At 40.6% G+C, this 22,908-nt stretch overlaps 1 protein-coding gene across 8 annotated transcripts; it reads left to right on the plus strand.

Annotated features, from left to right (window-relative positions):
- The first annotated feature begins 4,143 nt into the window (after window positions 1-4,143).
- Window positions 4,144-21,880, plus strand: Clk4 (CDC like kinase 4). Of its 8 annotated transcripts, XM_051168278.1 has the most exons (15): window positions 8,313-8,460; window positions 9,280-9,346; window positions 9,907-9,983; window positions 11,997-12,055; window positions 13,288-13,510; window positions 14,537-14,627; window positions 15,021-15,087; window positions 16,819-16,935; window positions 17,022-17,188; window positions 17,375-17,469; window positions 17,724-17,853; window positions 18,938-19,020; window positions 20,425-20,504; window positions 21,253-21,343; window positions 21,423-21,880. In XM_051168278.1, the coding sequence occupies exons 4-15, from the start codon at window positions 12,003-12,005 to the stop codon at window positions 21,561-21,563; spliced, it is 1,338 nt and encodes a 445-aa protein (XP_051024235.1). In that variant the 5' UTR covers window positions 8,313-8,460; window positions 9,280-9,346; window positions 9,907-9,983; window positions 11,997-12,002; the 3' UTR covers window positions 21,564-21,880. The 8 variants fall into 8 exon arrangements, with proteins under 8 accessions (XP_051024230.1, XP_051024232.1, XP_051024235.1 ...); XM_051168279.1 differs by lacking the exon at window positions 9,907-9,983; XM_051168276.1 differs by lacking the exon at window positions 8,313-8,460 and having other exon boundaries at window positions 9,137-9,346.
- The last annotated feature ends 1,028 nt before the right edge of the window (window positions 21,881-22,908 follow it).

Genomic DNA, 22,908 nt, shown 5'->3' on the forward strand with positions numbered 1-22,908 from the left:
AGACTAGATATTTATAGTGTTACAGTTAAACTTAAATTGTTTAAGATGATAGAAATTGTAGATAGTAGAATACTTTATCCAAGGGTGCCAAAATTACAAATATAAATCTTACCTAATAATTTTCATAATTGTTATTATTACATATAGTTCATTATTTATAAGAAAGGGAGCCTTTTATTAGACTAAAGATGTAATCATAAGGTTATTGTATAATTCAAATGCTGATTTCTGTACCCGCCCCCAATATCTGGTTGCAATCCTTGTTCTTAGAATCTCCTGTCTCAACAGCTCCCCAATTGTCCTATGATATGCCAATAAAGCAGCTTACAGCCAATCACTGAGCATGGGAGAGGATAGGGCTGGACTTCCTGCCAGCCAGGGAAGGAGAAGTTAGAGAAGGAAATAGGGGATTCAGCCACAGGAGAGGCCCAAGAGACATCAGGAGAAGGAGTTGGAGCAAGAAACTCCAAATTGCATACATCTCTGGGATGTATGCTGGGATCCAGAGGATTAAGAATAGAGTAATAACTGCTCGGCTATTGTGTTGTGAAGCTTATTATTAAACAAACAGAAGAGTCACAATTATTTGTATGATAGCTGGGTTAAGAGAGAAACTGAGTAACAAACACAATTTTATAAAAATAACTAAAACAATTTACTTATTTCATTAGACAACAGCAGGTTAATGTGGAAATTGAGATGTCAACAGGTGTGGCAATGACGGAACTGTCCTCAGTGGTCTGGGATCTCTGCCCAGTCTCACATGTATAAGCCTAGAGGCTGTGAAAGGCTCAGTGTGAGAAAGGCTGGATGTGATCCCCACTTCAGCACAGCTTTCTTAGGTAACCAGTGTCCCATGAAAGTCCTCTCTTTTCTGATCCTGAATCCCGAGGCTTCCTAGTAAGTCTCTGTAATCTTTGCAAGGTGCGTAAGGCCAGGTCTGGCTAGTCAGTGTGCAGGTAGGGTCCCTAGGAAGTGCTCAAATATGCATGAAGCAAAAATGCGCTCACCACATTCCTTTGTCCTTTGCAGATCTTTCCCTCAAATCATGGAGTGACTGAGAAATCAAGGCCTTCCTGCACTAGTGGGAAGTAAACAGGAAGTTGACCTCCTAGGTAGGGAGAGCTGGAAGTCTAGAGCTGTTTCCCAGTGGCTCCATCACCAGGGCCTGAGGAAGAGTTTAAGAAGCTGTTTCTACCTGCTGCTGAGCCTGTAGGATCTGTACTAGACTTCTTGGACCTCTTGAGGCCAACAAAAAAGACCAAGGAGCGAACCTCTGTCTTGTTCTTTTGCAGAGGCACTGCCCAGTATCCTTAGTGCAGGTGGGAAGATGGTGACCTCCATGTTTTTTCTCTCATATATTCACCTTTCAAATCCTCTCCAGTGAGGGGTATGTTGGCTCAACAGAGTGTGACAAGGCAGCCAACTTCCACCGGTTCCCTCTGTGCCAGGCTGGAAGGACCTCCACCCTGCAGACTCTCTCTGTCTTCCCTACTTCCTATCTGTTCAGTCCCAATACCTCAGTCCCTAGGGGGATCACGCACGCTAAGCAAACACTTTGCCAACCAAGAGAAAGACAATACATTTTAATGTTAAGAAAATGCACTGAGTAGAATTGTTGTGTTTTTGTTCTTTTGTTTTGTGGGATGGGGGCTCATGGTGTCCTGGCTGCCTCAAAACTCACTATCCAGGCTAACATAGCCTTCACAGGACCCTCACCTTCTGCCTCTCACACACTGCTTTTCCAGCTCTATGTGACCACCACTTTTGGTTTCTGGGCCTTTTTTTTTTTAACTTAGCCAGCACCATCAATGTTAGTTAATTAAAAAAAAATTGACAGGAGGCACCCAGGAGATGGCACAGTGAGTAAGGATGTTTTCTACCAAGGCTATCAATCTTAGCTTGTGCCCCAGGACCCACATCGTGGAAGGAGAGAACTGATTTTTCCAAGTCTTCCTCTCTGACCCTTAAATTTGTGCCATGGCATGGGTTCATGGACTGTCCTCACCCTGCATAGTCTCTAGATAATTAGATTAATGTAGAGACATAGTGACAGAGTAATGTGACTTTAAGAGATTAACAAAACATTTAGCTACTAATCTAATTCCCAGGGACTCCAACCTTGGACACAGGAGACTGTCAATGACCTCAGCTTTTTTGGTCTTTGTTGTTGGTTTTTTGTTTTTTGTTTTTTGAGACAGGGTTTCTCTATGTTATCTTGGCCATCCTGGGCTTGCTTGGTAGACCAGGCTGGCCTTGAACTCACAGTGATCTGCCTGCCTCTGCCTCCCGAGTGCTGGGATTAAAGGCGTGCGCCACCACACCGGGCTCAATGACCTCAGTTTAATTCCCAGTTTTCTGTTCTTATGGGGGAAGGGTGGATAATCTAAGGCTCTACTGAGTCTGCCAAGGAATTCTTTCTTCTCCATAAACTTTTGGGCATGACTTCAAGTTTTGGTAAATAGTTTATCGCCTGCAGTTTCTAGAGCCAGTATCCTGAGGAATCCTGGAGGCTGACAAAGTCCCTCTGGCCCTGGCTCTGAGACGCATTCACTGATGGGTCAGACCTAATCGTTCACACTAACCCCAGCAATAAGGAAGCTGAGGAAGGAGGAGGATTTCTGTGAGTTCCAGGCGAGCTTGGGCTAAATACTAAGTTCCAGATCAGCTCTGGCTGTAGAGAGACCGTAAAGAATGAGAGGCGAGAAGAAAGAGGAGGAGGGGGTAGAAGAGAAAAGAGACAGATATGAGTAATTAACGTAGCAGTTCACAGTGTTCCTGTGTTCCCTGTGAAATGGCCTGAATTCAGTTACTTCCTGCCTATTCCGCTCCCACCTCACACATCACTGCAAAGCACACTGAGATTTGAGATGCTTTCCACACTGTTGTGTTTGACTGACTCTTGTCTACTAGTGCCCTATTTGACTGTCTCCTCAGGAAGTGTTAGGAATCCTGGGGGAAACCAGGTGTTGCCCATCTTGGGCAGCGAGGGGTGCCTGGGAGAGCCATTGTGACTCACGGTGTGCCCTTAAATCATCTTTGCTAGAGGTGATTCATTGTTTCATCATGGGAGCTTCGGTGACAAATTACCTTGAAAAGTGGCTTTTAAAGACAGACCCTCTGGCCTTGCCAAAAGATGGACTCAGGATATTTTCCTCTAAATGACTAAGAAAAGTAAGTTGTTTTTTACTTTGTTGCGTGAATGGAAGCAGTAGGTATGCCGACTAAAACAAAAGCTCTCTGGAGCTAGCAAGGCCGAGGTTTGAATGGCATTTCCAGCAGCTAAATCTGTAATTAGAACAAGAAGTTAATAATCCCTCTTGGGGGCTGGAGAGATGGCTCAGAGGTTAAGAGCACCGGTTGCTCTTCCGAAGGTCCCGAGTTGAATTCCCAGCAACCACATGGTGGCTCACAACCAAGAAGATCTGCTGTCTTGTGGTGAGAAGGCACACGTGTGGGCAGAATACTGTATAAATAACAAATAAATCTTTTTTAAAAATAAAAAAAAATTAATTTCCTCTTAGGGTTGCTAGATTACTAAAGGAGACTGTCTATAAAGTGATTGGCATAGAGGATTTAATTATTCTGGTTTTTAAAAATTAAAAAAAAATCCCCTCTTAGGGTCGCTAGATTACTAAAGGAGACTGTCTATAAAATGATTGGCATATAGGATTTAATTATTCTGGGCAGAGTAACTCATTTATGATCCGAGCTCTCGTGGGAAGAAGGAGATAGGAGGACAAGGATGTTCAACCCTACAGTGTTAGGCAGTATTTATGTTGGATTCTCAGACAGCTTTGTTTTTTGAGTTTTAATCTCAGGTAGCCCAGGCTGGCCTTGAACTTGCTTGGGCGTCCCACTTTAGAATGAAGAGAAAGGGCCAAAGGTTAGCCCTGCCCAGTGTGGCCACTCCTAGCAAACTCTTCTTTAAGAGACTGACAAGAGCCATAGACTCTGGGCAGACCACCAGGTTCACCTAAGACCAGAAAGAACCTCAAGCTGACAGGGGGGACAGAATCTGTCCTACAGCCCGCTCCGCGCAGCCGCAGTGTAGATGATCTGGCCTCGTCCCTGACGTCACAGACTCCCGCCCCCTTGGAGGATCTGTGGGCGGGGCCGAGGCTCCTTGACGCATGCGCGCTTGCTCGGCGTAGGTGGCGCTAGATCCACCTGAGGTGGTTGTAGAGTGACGGCGTGGACGCCATTTTGTCGGTGTTTGTCGCAGCGGCTGGAGAGAAACGACGGCGGTGTGGCGACATTTCTCGGCCAAAAGGCCTTTTGGTTTTGCGGAGGTGAGGCGGGCAGGGTCTCACGGAACTAGGTGTCTGAGGAAAGAGGGCGCTTTGGGTGTCGGCACCCAGGGATGCATCTGCGGGGCTGGCGGGGCGCCTCTTAGCCGGCGGCGACAGCCCCCGAGCTGCGGCGACTTCGCCGCTGGAGTCGCGGCCCGCACAGGCCCCGGGTTCTCCCGACGAGGCTGGCCCGCAGCTTGGGCCTCCTTCACCTCTGTCGGGGCCTCGGCCGGCCATCGCGGGGACCGGTAGGGAGACCTTGGCGGGGCGCATCCCTGGCGCTGGCGTCGGTAGTCGAGCCACCCATTCCCCTCCTCACCCCTCTCGGCGGCCTCGGCCGTTTACGTAACTGGAGTTTTTTCCAAAGTCCGATGTTCGCCCTGGTTGTCTGCGCCAGAGGCCCTGGCCGGCTGCTCGCGGGAGGTGGAGCGGGCACTGCGGCGGCCCCGGTGGCTGGAGTCACCTCCAGCTTCGAGGAACACGCTTGGAAGGAAGGCTTGTCCTTTGTGCCAGGCGGGTCTTCATGACTACCCGGGAACTGTGTAGACCAGGCTGGCCTTGAACTCTAGACATCCTCCTGCCTCTGCCTCCCGAGTGCTGGGATTAAAGGCGAGTGCTGCCACACCCAGCCTGTTTGTTTTTCTTTTCAACCGCCCCCCCCCCGCATAACCGACGTTGCAGAGGACGAACCTTGCCTTGGCGTTGTGACAGCCTGTTGCTGAGGGAGCCAGCCCTCCAAACCCAGTGGCCTTGGTGTTCTGTTACAGCTGGCCTAACCTTGAACACGCACCCGAGGGGCCTCGTGTTCCCCTACTTAAAAATGCAGGCCTCTGGGAGGCCGAAACGGCTCTCCGTTTGCAGTTGCCAGATACCATATGTTTTTTTTAAAGGATGGTGGAGAATCTATTGCTAATATGGATAAATACAATTTTCCATTGTATCTTTTTATTGAAAGATTAAAAAGGTTTTTTAAAAAGTATTACAGATAGTGTACTATTTTAAGGCAGCTTTTCTTTCCTGTGCATGAGAAGGAACTTTAATCTCATATGAGCCCAGAAATCTTTCACTTTACCTTGTAAGTAAATGTTCGTTGGTTTGTTTGTGACAAGGTCTCACCATGTAGACCAGGCTGTAATGAACTCTCTCTCTCAGAGCTCCACCTGTCTCTGCCTCCAGAATGGCGTGTGCCACCGCACCTAAGAGAATTATTTTTGAATTTTGCTGGAGATCAGAGTAGGGATGAGGGATGTTCAGCTGGGGCTGTTGGGACTGGAACCAACCGATAGAGTTTAAAGGGTGAATCTTAATGAGGAATACAGCTCTTGGGCTCTCAAAAGGAATTCCTTTCCATTTTAATGTTTGCATATTAGTAACTTGATAATTTGAGAATTCTGTCTTGTACAAGGTAAGCTGGTTGAGGCAGTGTGGATTAGAGGAGTGAACTCCTGAAGCCAGCACATAAGGCTTTCCAAACCAATGGACGGTCGGTCATAATGATGAGTCATCAGAAGCTGCAGATTTGCCTGCTGTTATTTAAGTAGCTTGTAGCCTGGTGGTAGTACTTAGTGTTGCTTGAGATTCAGAATTCAGTTCCCAGCGAAACAAAGGTTTAATCAAACCAAACTGTAAATGTTAATAATACAATTTTGATAATAAAAGGAATGTGTCAGCAGAATTCCAATAGAAATAGAAAGACGAGTGCTTCTCTTAAGGAAGCTTGAGTTTTGTCTTTTGTTTCAAGTAAATTTGTAGTGTTTATTTTACTTTGCCATATTAAAGTGTTATATCAAAAGAAATGCTTGGCTTTTACTGAGATAACCTAACAAGAATTCAGGATTTGTTTTTTAATGTGTGGTTTAATCCATACTTCTCTTTTTTAACTGAGCTAAAAGAGAAGCCACGTTATCAGAAAGATGCCTGAGAGGTATAGAGTTAGAAGAGAATATGACTTACTGAATATTTGGGCAGAGGTTATAGGTCAGTGGTAGAGCAACCTCCTTTCTTCCCATTACATCCTCAGTAGTAAGGGGGAAAAAAAGAGAAAGAGCTAGATCACATCCTGATGGTGTGATGCACACCCTTTCTTAGGAACACTTTGGAGGAGAATTGAAACTGCTGTCTTTCCAGTCCTGGGGTTGAATAGCTTATTTTTCAGTCATATAAGGAAGCTGAAGGCAGTCAACTAAGTTGGTTTTGCTCCATTTGGGCCTCACTCAGCTCCTTTGCTAAGTTGTGAGGGTTTTTCCCCACCCTAAACCATTTAAACTCTTGTTTATCAGAGCTCAGAATTAAAGAGTTAACTGTGGGACTGGAGAGATTGACAGCTTTTACAGAGAAACTAAGTTTTGATTACAGGTTTAGGGACTCCTGTACCCTCTTGTGGCTTCCTTGGGTAACTGTACTCATGTGCCTTTTCTTTTTCTTTTTTCAAATTTTTTAGATTTTGGTTTTTTTTTTTTTTCCAAGACAGGGTTTCTCTGTAGCAGCCCTGGCTGTCTTGAACTCACTTTGTAGACCAGGCTGGCCTCGAACTCAGAGATCTACCTGCTTCTGCCTCCCAAGTGCTGAGATTAAAGGCGTGCGCCACCATGCCCTGCTAAAATTAATCTTTTAAAATACTGCTTTTGGGAGCAGCATGGTTAAGTGGGTAAAGGTGCATCCCTTTGATCTCTGAGACCCACACGATGAAAGGAGAGAGGTAACTCTTGCAAGTCGTCCCCATTGGCCTCCATATTAATACTGTCGTGTAACAGTCACACACATGTAAAAAGGATAAATGTTAGATATTGAGCCTGGGAGATCCATGCTGTACATAGGAGGTTGTAGATGAAGCTTGGGAATTGTCACCGTTATCTGATGTCGCTGGCCATGCCTTAGGTTAAGCATTGGACTAATTTTGGCATTTAGAGAAAGGAGCTCTACAGAGTTAGAGGATAAGAAGGCATTAATGAAAGGCTCTTTGCTTTTAAACCAGTTATGTCTTTGCTTCTCTCACTTTTAGTTATTTGTATTACCTTTGCCAGGCTGATGGACATTTGTGATATTATTGGGATGGATATAACTGTAGTGTAGGTTCTATTCTTAAATTCAAATCTGGCTGGCGCACACCTTTAATCCCAGCACTTGAGAGGCAGAGGCAGGAGGATCTCTGTAAGTTTGAGGCCAGCCTGGTTTACAGAGCTAGTTCCAGGACAGTCAGAGCTATTTAAAGAAACCCCCTGTCTGAAAGGAAAAAAATAAAATAAAATCTGTGTGCATTCATTTCAGTACTGACTTAAAATTCAGATTGAGGGGCTGGGAATGTAGCTCAGTTGGTAGAATTTTTAACATCTTAAGTGATCTAATTTTTAAAAATCATTATAAATAAAAGGAAACAGGAATAAATTATCATTTTTTTACTAAATGCTTTAACTATTTTGCATATTGGTTCACATGTGCATTCTGGTTCATGTTTGGGCCAGAGGTCAACACGGCTCTCCACGTTGTTTTTGAAGCAAGGTCTTACATTGAATCTGAAGCTTGCCAATTAAGCTAGAGTGGCTGGCCAGTGAGTGTCGGGGATCCATATGTCCCACCTCTACCCAACCCCTGGGTCTGGAGTTAAAAGTTGTGCTGTAGTGACCGGCTTTTTATGGAGGTGTGAGTGATCTCAGCTCAGGTCCTCATACTTGCACAGCAAGCACATTACTAAGTAATCTCTCCAGCCATTGAGCAATTTTAGTTGGCCCTTTTTAAAAAATTTAAAGGATAGCCAAATGCAATGACACACGCCTTTAATGCCTGCACTTGGGTGGCAGAGGCATGCAAATCTCTTGAGTTTGTGGCCAGCCCGTTCTACAGAATAAGTTCCAGGACAGCCAGGGCTGAGAAGCCCTGTCTCAAAAAACAAACAAAAAATTAAAGTTAATGAAGTATTTCCGAAGGCAAATACAGACTTGAGAATTTGTCCTTGTAATGTATAATTGTATAACCTTCCAGCTCAACATTTGCCCCTTCCTCATTTACAGATGCGGCATTCCAAACGAACTCACTGTCCTGATTGGGATAGTAGAGAAAGCTGGGACCATGAAAGCTACAGTGGAAGTCACAAACGGAAAAGGAGATCTCACAGCAGTACACAAGAGAACAGGCATTGTAAAGCACATCATCAGCTTAAAGACTCTGATTGGTAAATGACTTGTATTTTAAGTTTTAACAGTTTTTAACATTTGTCATTTGCTTTTATCAAACTTGGAATTCAGGCAGCATGTTTGTTTATTCATTCAAAACACAGTTACAGAGTGACATTTTAGGTTAGAGTCTATGCTGCTGAGACTGTAGCTATGAATAAAATAGTTTGTCCTATGTCTGGGATTGGTGGGAGACAGTTGCTCAGCAAATAACTGAAAAATAAGGACTCTGGGGATGTAGTTCAATGCTAGAACAAACACTTGCTGCTCTGTGTGAGAGGTCCTAAAAACCCTTAGAAATCCCACCGTCAAGAAAGGGGAGGGAAGACAAAAGAATATATTCAAGGACATATACAAAGTTGAATAATAATGGTATACAGTTTTAAATTGTCTGTAGGAAGGTGGTATGTATATTTGGATGTGTAAGAAGTGTTTCACTATTGAGATGTCCAGATGAGAAAAGCAACATATGCTATCTGAGGTCATAAAAACACTTTGGAGATTAGTCACTCATGTTCTACAGGTATATTCATAGAAGAAAACCAATGGGTGGGTATGTCAGAGATTTTTTCTTAGAAACTTGCTTCACATTTTGAGAACTGTTCCTTTCTATAGGCTTTCTCTGGTAATTTAGGATAGATCCTCAGTAAAAATTTGTGATAGTCTTTATTATAATTATTTAAAAATTTTAGGCATTATTTATATAGAATCTAAATAGTAAAGAAAGGCTAGGTGAATAGTTTCTTTCACTCTGCCTTCCATTAATTTCCCTTTCTCATTTCTTGTGTTGGTTCTATGTTTTCTCCTTGTTTGTACAGATGTTCCATTGGGGCTGTTTACCAGATTGCTTTCTAAATTAGCCAGCTGGGGTTACTTTAAAAAACAGTATGTAATTTTTTTCCTTCTCCGTGCTAAACAGAGTTGTCTGCCAAAGAGCTTGTTTGTAGTTCTTGTAAACTAATCATGTTTTACTAAATAGTTATGTAAGGGGTGCTGGGGGAAGTTTATGGCAAGATTCAATGACCAGACCTTAGTAATGAACACTATACACCTTGTACCCCATTATTAATGAGTACAAGATACATTTTAAGGTTTACCATGTTAAAACTAGTTATTCATAGTGCTAGAGTATATTATATATGTGAAAAGGTTGATTTAAGTGATATGTGTTTATAATTAACTATAAAAATCAGTTAGTCCAATTAACCACTATGCAGCACTATCACCTTTCGCGTTGACACAAACAAATTTGGTGGTATTGTTTATTCATGATCTAGAATATTCATTACTTGTAAAAAATCTTTTTGAACACTAAAACTCTTATGAATATTTTAATAAAAGTACTGGGGAATAGAAGCAGCAGCAAAGTGTAAAGAAGGGATCAGCAAGATGCAAACCATTGTCCATTACTTGACTGAATTATTTCTCACTGTCTGTTCCTAAAGGATCTTTGTGTACAAATCTTTGCCTGTGATTATTTCCTGAGAGTAGATTCTAAGAAGAGGCATTTTCAAGTTAAAGGGTATGAAGTCTTACAAGGTTCTTGCTGCATATTCTCATTTCTTTTTCTAGAAAGCTTATAACATGTTCCTTTATACTGCTCTAGTTTTGCCTGTTTAAAATGGTTTCCTTAATCTGAATTTCTAAATTTCTAGTGAATTTGTTTACTGTTTTATGAAGAATTTTTATGTCAATTTTTATGTCTGTTGTGTTTTTTACTGATTTACAAGGTGTTTTATGTAGTAATGATTTTAACCCTTTATCACATGCATTATAAAGCCCTTTTCTCCTGCTTTGCCTATGGCAGTAGCCTGTGAGTTGGTCTCCCTTTCAGCAGGCTTAATCAAGTCTGTTCTGCCTCAAATACCAGGAAGACCAACATGGTTGTAAATAATCTTTTATATATTATGGCCAAATCATTCATTATCTTCCTATAACACAGAGTACCAAGTTCTAAACCTTTGATAAACTTTGTATGACTGGAAATCACCTAGGAGATATACAGACTTAGAGTTAACATCAGTGTGACCTGGGTCCTCAGTATTCAGTATTAGTTTTAGTAAGCTGTGCTTGCAACAACACCTTTAGCAGGGCTTCTATTGATATATTCTCCAGGGTGAAAATTGGTTCTTGATGCAATTATCTATTTGCCATCTGCAGAGTAGTGTGTAGATAGATACATGCGTTCTAGGCCTCTGGCTGGTGGTGCTGTCTGTTTAAGATGGCACCATGCTTTCTACTTTCTGCTTTCTACTTTGTCCAAATTCTGGCTTTTCTTTAAGATGCTTATCTGCTTCTGTCTATGTCATGAATTCTTCATTAATCATTTAAGCAAATTAAATTCTTTGCCATCCCTGATGTATTTTGATTTTCTTTCTTTCTTTTCATAATTTTTTTTGTGTGTATGTGAACAATTTTAATTTCATTTATTGGCAGAGGCTTTGCCGTATATGATTTTATTTTCTCTCCCACAGGATCTGTGTGGAAATAAAATGTTAGTGCATTCAACAGTATAACTGCTTTGAAAAGCTAAATGAAATTTTCACTGGGCATTCAGTGGATTTTTTTTTAAATCAAATCTGTTCATTCTGCCTAGCCTGTCCACAGCTTGTAAAATTATATAGTCTTTTATCTATTTTATTTTTCATTTCATGTACATTAGTGTTTTGCCTATATGTATGTATGTCTGTGTGAGGATGTTAGATCCCCAAGAATTAGAGTTACAGACAGCTGTGAGCTGCCATGTGGGTACTGGGAATTGAACCCAGGTCCTCTGGAAGAGGAAGAGTATTCCTAACCGCTGATCCATCTCTGTAGCCCCTAAATTTGTTTATCTTTTATGTGTATCAGTGTTTGCCTGCATGGATGTCTGTGCATCACATACACACCTGGAAGCCACACAGAGGCCAGGAGAGGACACCGGATCCATAGGAAATTATGTAGTCTTTAACCTCTAACCTTTGGTCTTTCTTTGTCATAAATTGGAACCGTCCTCATGCTAGCTCTGCTCATGATGGTACATCACCACCCCATTTTTTATTGTTGGTAGATTGTTTTGGATTGTCAGCAGGGCCAGTTTCAAACAATATTCCAGCTAAGGATTATTATCTAGTTTTTAAAGATAGACTTTGGATTTTGTGGGTGTGGGATACCTTATAAAGTTAATGGATGCCTTTAGAATTATGACTAACTTGTTTTTCATCTAGATCTCTGCTCCAGACCAACTGTCTCAGGCCCAGAATTTAATCCTAATAGCCTGAGCTGTTTCTCCAGAGATTAAGGACAACTTGAGAATGAATGATGCTAGGCAGTAAGAAGGCAGAGCCTGAATTAGGTGGCAGTCCTGTTGGCTAGTAGTAGTCCTAGGGATGTCTCTATTTCTGCTTAAACCAGCGCCTGGGAAAGAAAATGACAGCATATTCTGGGGAGTATAAAGGGGTTGGCGGGGCAGCCGCAGCAACATCTGTCATTCCGTTGCTTTGAGGATTATTTAGCTGATTTGTCTGACTGGGCAGGTGTCCCCTCTCTCCCTCAGTGCTCCATGTGCATCCCTCTTGAAGCTTCGCACTCTGTTGAAGAGGACACTCATCCCAGGTAGAGGGGGGATGGGCAACTGGGCCAATTGAATCTGTCCCTTTCTTTCCATCAGATCAGGACATTCAACTGTGAGCCATTGACTTCCTGAGGTCCATGACCGCCATAAAGTTCTTGCCAAGTTTTGTTTATGCATTTCTATGTTTTCTTGGAAAAGGGTCCACACCTCCCATCAGGTTCTCAGAGGGATCTGTAGAAACACTGTGGCTGTAGAAAAGGCTGTTTTCTATTTCCTGGGTATTTTTCAAGCATAAGTCACAGGAAATTAGAAAGGCAAAGGCAAGTAGAGTGTGAGGATGTCCACAGTCCAGGACCCTTTATTGTGTGGAGGATCTGTTTTAGATGTGTCAGGCACACTAGGCAGGCCTCAAAAGTACTGTTACCTGTTTCTCAAACAGGAGTAACAGAAAGCTTAGACATAGAAAAGAGGAGATAGAATAAGTGACATGGAGGGCAGTAGTGGCAGTTTGAAAATATCTTGGTTTTTGCCACCAGTGTGATCTGCAACAATGGTGTATCCTTTAGGGATCTTAGTTGAGTTAGTAAATGAAAGGGCGGAAGCACATTTAAAGCTCCTCATATCTGTGGTGCCCATTACAGAAGTCTCTGTCAGGGACATCTGAAGTGCACTTATTTAATTAAAGGGAAAGAAATCCTTTTGCCTTTCTTTAAATGTGTGGCTCAGAGAGAGGAAAGGGAAACTATTTCAGATGCTTGTGTTGTAATGATCAGTGCGTTTCAGACCAGGTTTGCTGGTTTGGTCTTGACTTTTCAGATGGTAAAGGAACATTAAATTATAAGCATATTGTGTTATTGAAGCTCTGTTCCTTGGTATGAAGTGGTTGACAGCAATTTTCTAATGTATGTGGATTTTTTGTTTGGTGTGGAGTTTTTTGAGATTGTTTTATGTGGCCCAGGCTGGCTTCAAACTTGCAGTGTACCTCAGGATGGCTTTGAATTCTTGATCCTTCTGCCCTCACCTTTCAATTGCTGGGATTACAGGCATGTACCAACATGCCTGCCTATGACAATTTTATATAGAAAAATAGAGACCTGTTTAGTTCAAGCTATTTCTAAAGCTTTCTTAGATAAATAGAAATTACATCTCATTGATTTGAATTTTTCCTTTTAGTGAGTTAGCTGTTTAAGCCAAGAATTCTTGAGAGTTTTGTTTGAACCACATTATTCCAGAATGAAGAAAATAATTTGAAAAAATTTTAATGTGTTTGCAGTCACTATTTAGAAGCACGATGCTTGAATGAGAGAGATTATCGGGACCGGAGATACATTGATGAATACAGAAATGAGTACTGTGAAGGATATGTTCCAAGACATTACCATAGAGACATGGAAAGCACTTACCGGATCCACTGCAGTAAATCCTCAGTTCGAAGCAGGAGAAGCAGTCCTAAAAGAAAGCGTAATAGACACTGTGCAAGTCACCAGTCACATTCGGTATGAGTGATTTGTTTTTATTTTGAATGGATTCTTGTTTGTAAAGCTCTAAAAGAGTGATAAGTTTCTAAAAATTTCTTTAATGCAATTTGGATATGCTGTAATTATATTCATATTACCTGAATCCTTAAAGGAAGTGTACACATTCTCATAACTGACTCCTATGTATTAGCTAGTCTTCACTTGCCCACACACTCATTCTGCAAAACAGATCATGAGTTTGTTGGTTTTAATAGTAAAAACATCTTATTTTGTGGTTGTTAGTATATTAACAAATGCACCCATTTTTTTTTTCTTTGAATGTAAACATTTTTTATTTTGAAAGAAACTGCTTTACTGATAGTTGGAAACAACTCAGGCAAGTCACATTGTTGGGGTGCTTAGCTGTTGCTGACTCCTATGTAGTCTAGCTCCTAGTACAGCACATCATTTCTGAACTTATTTGTGCTGAGTGGAAAATGTACTGAGAAAGCCAGACATCTTTAATTTGTAAACTTTGAGATACCATTTCCCTCCCAGGTTTTTTCTATAGAGCTGGCTTGCAGTTACTAAATTGAAGATTGAAATTAGCCTTTAGTCCCCCTCTTATGATGATGTCCACTTTTAAATGTTGATAAAAGAACAATTTCAACTAATCCTGACATTTTCCTGACAAACTAGACAACTCAACTCGCAGCATATGGTTATAGCAGAAATTAGTAAATCATGACATTGCATTCTTTAAACTTCAGACTTCAATTAAATCAGTATTTTAAAGAGACAATTGTGTTGTTTTTTTCTATTGCCACTTTAAGTATCTTATCTGAAAATCTGTTCCTTGCCATGTTTTTCTTCTGTAACATAAACTGTGCCCTGTGAATTTCTGGGGACTGAATTTGAAATTGCTCCTGCCAACTGTTCGTGGCCTGGTGCTTATCTGAATGCCTGAATATCTCCCCGCTGAATGAATTGCGTATTCTACCCTGAATTCACTCTGATATATTGATTGGCTGGACGATCTTGGTGCTGCCCACTTGCCGTTTCCAGAAGAGCCACCGAAGGAAAAGATCCAGGAGTATAGAGGATGATGAGGAGGGTCACCTGATCTGTCAAAGTGGAGACGTTCTAAGAGCAAGATGTATAGAATATTTTTCAACACTTTTTAAACTTTGCAGACAGAATAATCTTTTAAAGAATAGTTTGTCAGCGGGGGGCTAAAGACTCTTCATTGCTTTTTTGTTTTGTTTTTTGTGGGTTTGTTTGTTCTTTTGTATTTCTTCTTTTCTGTAGAATTTAAATATTTCTATTCTTAAAATTCCAGAATAATCAGTGGAGTTTGAGATTAGAGCAAGACAGATAGCTCTATCTAATTGCTTTGTAGCAGCTGAAAATACAATAACTTGAGCGATGAAACCTTAGTTATGCTTTGCTAGAGATCATTTGGAAGTATGCCACACTTAAGCATTCATTGTTTGAGCAACTGGGTAATTGTGTTTGGGAACTTAAACCTCTCTTCTCTCCCTCACTTTAGATGAAATCGTGGACACTTTAGGTGAAGGGGCCTTTGGCAAAGTTGTAGAGTGCATTGATCATGGCATGTAAGTTTATTTTTTCTTTTTTGAACATTCTGCTGTATTTTAAAAATGTATTTTAGGGCTGGAGAGATGGCTCAGCATTTAAGAGCACTGACTGCTCTTCCAAAGGGCCCAGGTTCAATTCCCAGCAACCACATGGCAGCTCACAACTGTCTGTAACTCCGAGATCTGACACCCTCACATAGACATACATGCAGGCAAAACACCAATGCATATGAAGTAAAAATAAATAAATTATTTTTTAAAAATGAATAAAATAAAAATGTATTTTAAGTGGCTACTACAAGTTTTCCTGAGAGATATTCAACAGAATTTCTGGAACTCAATATAATTTATGTGCTACGAGTATTAATTTTGTTATACATGGTGGCAGTTTTTCCTAGATGGAGATTATTCTGTAATTAAAGGAATGCTTAGTCAAGTTCTATAGGATTCAGCTGCTTTTGGATTGTAGCATCAATAAGTACATCTAGATTTGCATATTGAGTGCATTTCCTAAACTGTAGATTCTATGATCTACAAGATAGAGTATATTCTCTAGTGGGATATACTGACCTACCTATCTCACTGCATCTTCAGAACCTCTGTTCATAGTTCTAACACATCTTTGTAGATGAGCTTCTTAAAATTTTATTGAAACTATAAATTTCTAAAATTACATCTGAATTTTTTATCAGAATTAGTTGGAAAGGATATAATTTTCTAGCTTACTATATATACCAGTAGCTTTGAAAATAAAGTTTATGTCACTAAACATACTTGGTGACTTAATATCATAGCTACTTGATCTGTTATCTGCAAACAAACTGCTTGAGTTTGGAAGTGTTTCATCATTGGGCTTGCTTGGGGCTTAACAGTAACCAACTGGCCAAGCATGTGCAACGTCCTATTTCAGTCACTAGCCAAAAAGCGTTTTAGCCATGAGTTTCTTTCACCCCATTGTCCAAAATACTAAGTTTATGGTTTTTAGGAAGTATTTCTAGAAATGGCCCAATCTAAGCTCACTGATCTGAATGTAGCTATTTCTACATATTTACATAAAATGAGTCTGTAAAGTGCTGGGCTGGGGAGAGCTCCATAACTTGTAGGTGGTGTCTTTATCCAGCTGTTTGATTTCTTGCCCAGTTTGACAGGCTCACAGCTATCTTTCAGGACCAATTCTGTATCATTGTATAAATTGTTGTTTTGTTACATGAATAGTTGTGCCTTCATCTCTTCTGTGAGGATGTTTTAATGTGTTTAATGTCTATCTTTGTCATTAGACTGAGATGTGTAGGAGCCCTGTTGTTCAGTACTAGCACCTGTGCCCTGTCTCTGGCACAACCTAGTAAATGAACAAATGCTTTGGCAGCAACATTCGCTGATTCTTAGCTTAAATGTCTATGTGTGTGCATTTTACTTTTAAATATTGGAAACATGTTAAAATTTCTAAATATTACATGGATGGTTGCTTTGTTTTGAAAAGATGTTCTGGAACCTAGTATTATGGTCTGAAAGATTTAGAACAATAATGTAGAAAACTTGGAGTTACATTTGTATTTTAGGAGGCTGAGGTAGGAGTTAACACAAATTCAGTATCAGTCTGGGCTACATAATGAATTTAATCTTAGCTTGAGCTATCGTATAGTGCAATCTTGTCTTAAAAACAGAGCAGAAAAAGAACATGCTTTTCACAGAGTGTGTAGATTCATCCCACCATTTGTGTATTTAATATCATCATCTTTTGTTTTTAAGGGATGGCTTACATGTAGCAGTAAAAATTGTAAAAAATGTAGGCCGTTACCGGGAGGCAGCTCGCTCTGAAATCCAAGTTTTGGAGCACTTGAACAGCACTGACCCCAACAGTGTCTTGTAAGTACATATTGAACCACAAGCTAGCAAACTGTTGTGAGCTGCTCACTTCTGTGCACTCAAATCATTATTTTGATCTCTTTTAGCCGATGTGTCCAGATGCTAGAATGGTTTGATCATCATGGTCATGTTTGTATTGTGTTTGAGCTGCTGGGACTTAGTACCTATGATTTCATTAAAGAAAATAGCTTTCTGCCATTTCAAATTGATCACATCAGGCAAATGGCTTATCAGATCTGCCAGTCTATAAATTGTAAGTATTCGTGGATATACAGTATATTTTATTGTCATTATTTAATCAGCATATGAACCCTTGCAGGTACAGGTAACGCTGAAATCCCTCTTGACCATCATATCCACTTCTCATGCCCATTCACTCTTCTAGCACCAGCTACATCTCTTAAGTGAGACTAATGATGGTTTTCTGTTTTGTTTGTAGTTTTACATCATAATAAATTAACTCACACGGATCTAAAACCTGAAAATATTTTATTTGTGAAGTCTGACTATGTAGTCAAATACAATTCTAAAATGGTAAGTTAAAAACTTGTTTTAATTTTGGGTGTTGTCTTTAAGCTTAGAGATCCTTGAATGAGGGATTTCTCTTCTGGACCTGTTTATATTCTGATGTTCATCCACAAATGGAAGAGGAATAGGATGTGTGTATCCCAGTTGGAGATAGAGGGGAAGGAAGGGTAGAGGAGGGAGGGCTCATTTGCAAGCCTTTTGGTAGTGCTATAGAATGGTTTATGCTTACTGAATTTCATCTTTACTCACTGTGTCTCTAGAAACGAGATGAGCGCACATTGAAAAACACAGACATCAAAGTTGTTGACTTTGGAAGTGCGACATATGATGATGAACATCATAGTACTTTGGTGTCCACACGGCACTACAGAGCTCCAGAGGTCATTTTGGGTGAGTAGACACCAGACTTCCTTATACTGTAATTGTTGAAGGTCATAGTTAACGAAAATGATGTTAGCAGGATACAGAAGAGTTGTGTGTGTTTCTCCTGTGTGACCATGTTTGTGAAAGGTATTTTTGAGTGCTGATTTGTGAGCCTTAAGTGATCATAACACTGTAAGGTATGCTCGGTGAGGGCATTGTAGTTTGTGATTATGAGATTATGGAGCCATCTGTTTTCACTCTATATCGCCAAGGTAAGGCTCTAGTACAGATGCCAAGGGCTTGGTTGGCTGACCTAGACATAAGATAGACAAGGAGCAGGAGGAAAGGGAATTAACTAAGCAAGAGTCTCTGTGTTAGCCTTTGGAAGTGAAAGGGCAGAATTTTGGAACTCGGAGTATGTGTTACACCTCAAAATTTAGAAATCACTGGTAGAATTGGGGGTTTGGAAACAGGACAGATTCGGTGTTATTGTTGACACAGATGTGAAATTGGAGTAGTCACTAGAAAAGGAATCTGGAGATTGGGGGAGTAGAGCACTATATATGAGTGTGGACGATCTTCCCCAGGATGAAGGCAGATTAGAGAGGAAAATGTAGTTGGATGCTGCAGTAGAGGAAAAACAGTTGGCATAGATGTTGGCAATCAGGTAATGTTGGCAAAGGGTGAGAAAAGTAAGATGACGTTCCAGGGTATCAGAAGTGGTTTGTTGAAGAATGGGGTGAAGGGCTACCTAAGGAAAAGTGTATTGAGGTGTAGTGATTGAGAAGAAAACCTTGTATCTGAGCCCAAGCCTGCTGTCTACAGATGTAAGTGTATTTGCTGTGTAAGTTTTCCAGTGGTGAGCATTGTGGAATGAACAAAATAACTAAATCAGAGCCATGTGTGTTGGCACCCACATATAGTTCCACCACTTGTACGATTGAAGAAAACATCACTTTCCAGACAAGCCTGAGCCACATGCACTAAAATTGTAAATCCCGAGGTTGCTGTTGTGGTGTCCCAGGGAGACTAAAGAGCACCCAAATGTAGGGGGAAGGGTCAGCAGTTTACAGTTGTTCCATAGTAACATGTCGGTGTTTGTTTTGAATAGCTTTAGGTTGGTCTCAGCCTTGTGATGTTTGGAGCATAGGCTGCATTCTTATTGAATATTACCTTGGGTTCACAGTCTTTCAGGTATGTACCTAATACATTTTATTTGATGATCTATAATGAATTTTATGTTAAGCATGCTATATTTAGCTCCCATATTGATTGCTATAGATCATTATTGAAATGGAGATATAAATATCCTCCTGAAACCAGTTGGTAGAAGTCCTACTACTACTAAGGTTGTAACTTGTTTCAAATGTGTGACATCTTTTAACATGTAGTTCACTTAAAGTTCATATTATGTATTCTAGGGGTTTTTTTTCTTACTAAACTTCATAAATTTACATTGGTGTTAATGTGGCTAATTGGAATTCTGCTATGGCTATGCTAACCCTGTTTCTAAATACATAATAAAAGCAAAAAAAATGTGGCACTAGCTAGGTGTGGTGACACATGCTGATAGTTCTATCATCCAGGAGGCTGAAACAGGAGGATCAAATTGCCAGGTCTCAACTATAGAGTGAAATTAAGGCCAGTCTTAGCTACAAAGGGAATCTGTCTCACAAAGCAAATTAAGCACAGTCTTTGCTCTCTAGAACAAAGATTGGCAAATGGTGGGCTTTTGTGAAAGTACTCTCTGCTGCCTATTAAAGAAAAAGGCCTTTTGCCAGCGGCTTATCCTAAAAGGTTTGTGTCTGGCCCTACAGAGAAAAGGTTGGCTGGCCTTTGCTGTAGAGACATTCTTTGACCTGTGTGTACATCTGCTGCTTTTCTATCTTAATCTCTTTGAAATCACATTTCTTTTTGTGTGTTTGGGGGTTTTGTTTCTCTGTTAACCTTGCCTGTCCTGGACTCGCTTTGTAGATCAGGCTGGCCTCGAACTCACAGCAATCTGCCTGCCTCTGCCTCCCGAGTGCTGGGAGTAAAAGGCGGGCACTACCATGCTGGGCTCTGAAATCACATTTCTAAATAAAGCTCAGAGTTGTGGTGAGAATTGTTGGACTGGCTATATTATCTGGGATTAGTGAGTGATCTCCTTAAACAGTTCACGAAATAGAAACTGTTGCATTTTATGTTAGATACTTCTCATGTTGATTACCATATAGACCTCACCAATCTATCTTGGACTGTATTGTGTTTGCAGCAGACAGCATATATTTTTCAGTATCATTCATCTTTGGAGAATTTATAATATAACTTGTGTTGCTGTCTAGTCTGATCTTTTTGTTGTTAAAATTATAATTTATTTATTGGGGAGAAGGGCGCACACGTGGTGAAGACAACTTGTCGGAATGTGTTCTTTCACATGTGAGTTCCGGGGATTGAACTCACGTCAGTGATGTTGGCAGCAAGGACCTTTTACCCACTGAGCTGTCTCTCTGGCCTTAGTCTAGTCCTTTTATATCAGCACATATTATAGCTTTCTTTTAAATGTGCCTGTAAGGAAGATGGACAGTGCTAAATTCCCTTTTCCTGAATTTTTTTTAGACTCACGATAGCAAAGAGCACCTGGCAATGATGGAGCGGATATTAGGACCCATCCCAGCACATATGATCCAAAAGACAAGGTTTGTCTAAGAGGTTTGCCTTTGCTTAGACTATAGAAGCACAATGCCTGTTCTAAGGACTGCAAATTATGAAGGGAAAAAAACTTCTGTACAAGTGATAACTTGAAGCTATTAAAAGGTCATTTTCAGAAAACAATTCAGTATCTTAACTTACTTTCTTTCCTTTTTTTTTTTTTTTTTTTGAGACAGGGTTTCTCTGTGTAGCCTTGGCCATCCTGGACTCACTTTGTAGACCAGACTGGCCTCAAACTCACAGCGATCTGCCTGCCTCTGCCTCCTGAGTGCTGGGATTAAAGGCGTGCGCCATTACTCCTGGCTTCAGGTTAACTTTCATGCAAATGTTTTTCTAAGTTACAATGCCTCTGCGATCTCATTCTTACTGGAATCTGTCAGTCTTGAGTTTCCTGTTGTTCCTAGCCATCTCTGCACCTTTAAATGGGATGGTATAGTGTTTCCTAGCTCAGCTGGGAAGTTGTTAAAGAGTCCAGCCCCATTCCACATGTGGTGAGATCAGAATTCACAGCCAGGAGTCTACCTTTTAAAATGAGCATTTTCTCATTTGTAGACAGCTTAGTTAGAAATATAAAATATTGTGTATAATTGTTGCTAGTATTTTGAAAATTATATACTATTTGTCGTACATTTTGTGAAAGATTTGTTCCTGTCTTAACCCACCAGGGATTGGAGACAAGGTAAAAGAAGTGGAACTTTGGTTATTTTATTAATTTCAACCTTTTTTCTCTTGCAGGAAACGCAAATATTTTCACCATAACCAGCTAGATTGGGATGAGCATAGTTCAGCTGGGAGATATGTTAGGAGACGCTGCAAGCCTTTAAAGGTAAAGGAAAAAAGATGGATGATTAAGAAACATTTTTCACTTACGTCTTCATTTCATAAGACCATCTCCCTCTCCCCAGGAATTCATGCTGAGCCATGATGAAGAGCATGAGAAGCTGTTTGACCTGGTGCGAAGAATGCTGGAGTATGACCCAGCCAAAAGGATTACCTTGGATGAGGCGCTGCAGCACCCTTTCTTTGACTTATTAAAAAGAAAATGAATGGGAGTCAGTGGTCTTCCTATATACTTCTCTAGAAGCAATTACTTTAAGACTGTGTCAGTCAACTAAACATTCTAATATTTTTGTAAACATTAAATTATTTTGTACAGTTAAGTGTAAATACTGTATGTTTTGTATCAGTAGCATAAATACCTTGTTAAGTATGGTGTTGATAATGAATGCAATATAAGAGTTAAAATGAATTTTTCCTTTCGATGTTTATTGCCATTTTTAAAGGCCTTTGGAATACCCTTTGTGTCCAGTGGTAAATGTGATTGGTCTTGTCTTTTGTACATGAAGGTTGACTGCAGTGATTTTTTTTTTTTTCTCCCTCTCAAGTAAAAGGAAATCTTGACCACTCTGTGATCGAGTATTCTTTACATGCCTCAAGTGTAGCACTTTTTTGTTAAAAAGGCAGGGTTTTTTGGTAATTGATTATTGAACAGGCAGCATTCTAAGTGGGCAGATTTTAAAAAAACAAAACTCAAAAATGAGCTTGGTAAAAAAGTTTTATTAAATTTTAAGTTTTCTTTTAGGTGATGTCCATAGGTCCTTGTGGAAAGACACCCAGTTAGTCCATGACTAGAGTTTAATCAGTCCCTACACACTTCGTTTAAGATTTAAATCTTAATTTTATATTACAGATTTGAGCTGTATCTGTCTATATTTAAAAGCACAAATATATGGAGTGACAAGTAGTAAAGCCAGGCTGTACTACAGCTGTCTAGAGGCAGTTTTCCCAGGAGAGTAGGCCCAGGAACTTCAAGACTACAGCTACATGTCGCAAGAGTTCCACATAAAATATATCTAAGCTTTTGATGCAGTCCACATGTCAGCATAGCCCCCTTCAGGGCAGTTGGGCTGTGAGAACATTTCTACAGGCATGTTTAAAGTTAGTCCTGAAATGCATTGGCACACAGTGCTCCCAGTTTTTACTTTTCCATCTCATTCTTCAATTCATTTCCTGTACTTCGCTAAGCATGTCTTCCCCCAGCATGGGCTGCTGGGTCCCATCATCAGAAACTTCTCACAGGCTGATCTTTGATGGAAAGGAAAAGAAAAGGGATCACATTTTAAAAAGTTAATGGTTTTCCTGGCAGGAGAGATAGCACAGCAGTTAAGGGGGTGTACTGTTCTTAGGACCATAGGGGTTTGTCCTGGCAAGCACCCTTTCCCACTCTCACCATCTGGTGTGTTTTTCTAGGTTTATGTGTATGAGTGCTTTGCTTGTGTATATGCCTATGTGCCGTGTGCGTGCCTGTGCCCATGAAGGCCAGAAGAGGGCGTCAGATCCCCTGGAACCAAGGAATTGAACAGCAGGTGCTTATTTTGTACCCCCTAAGGT

The sequence above is a fragment of the Acomys russatus genome, chromosome 25, assembly GCF_903995435.1.
Source record: "Acomys russatus chromosome 25, mAcoRus1.1, whole genome shotgun sequence".
Taxonomy (NCBI): Eukaryota; Metazoa; Chordata; class Mammalia; order Rodentia; family Muridae; genus Acomys; species Acomys russatus.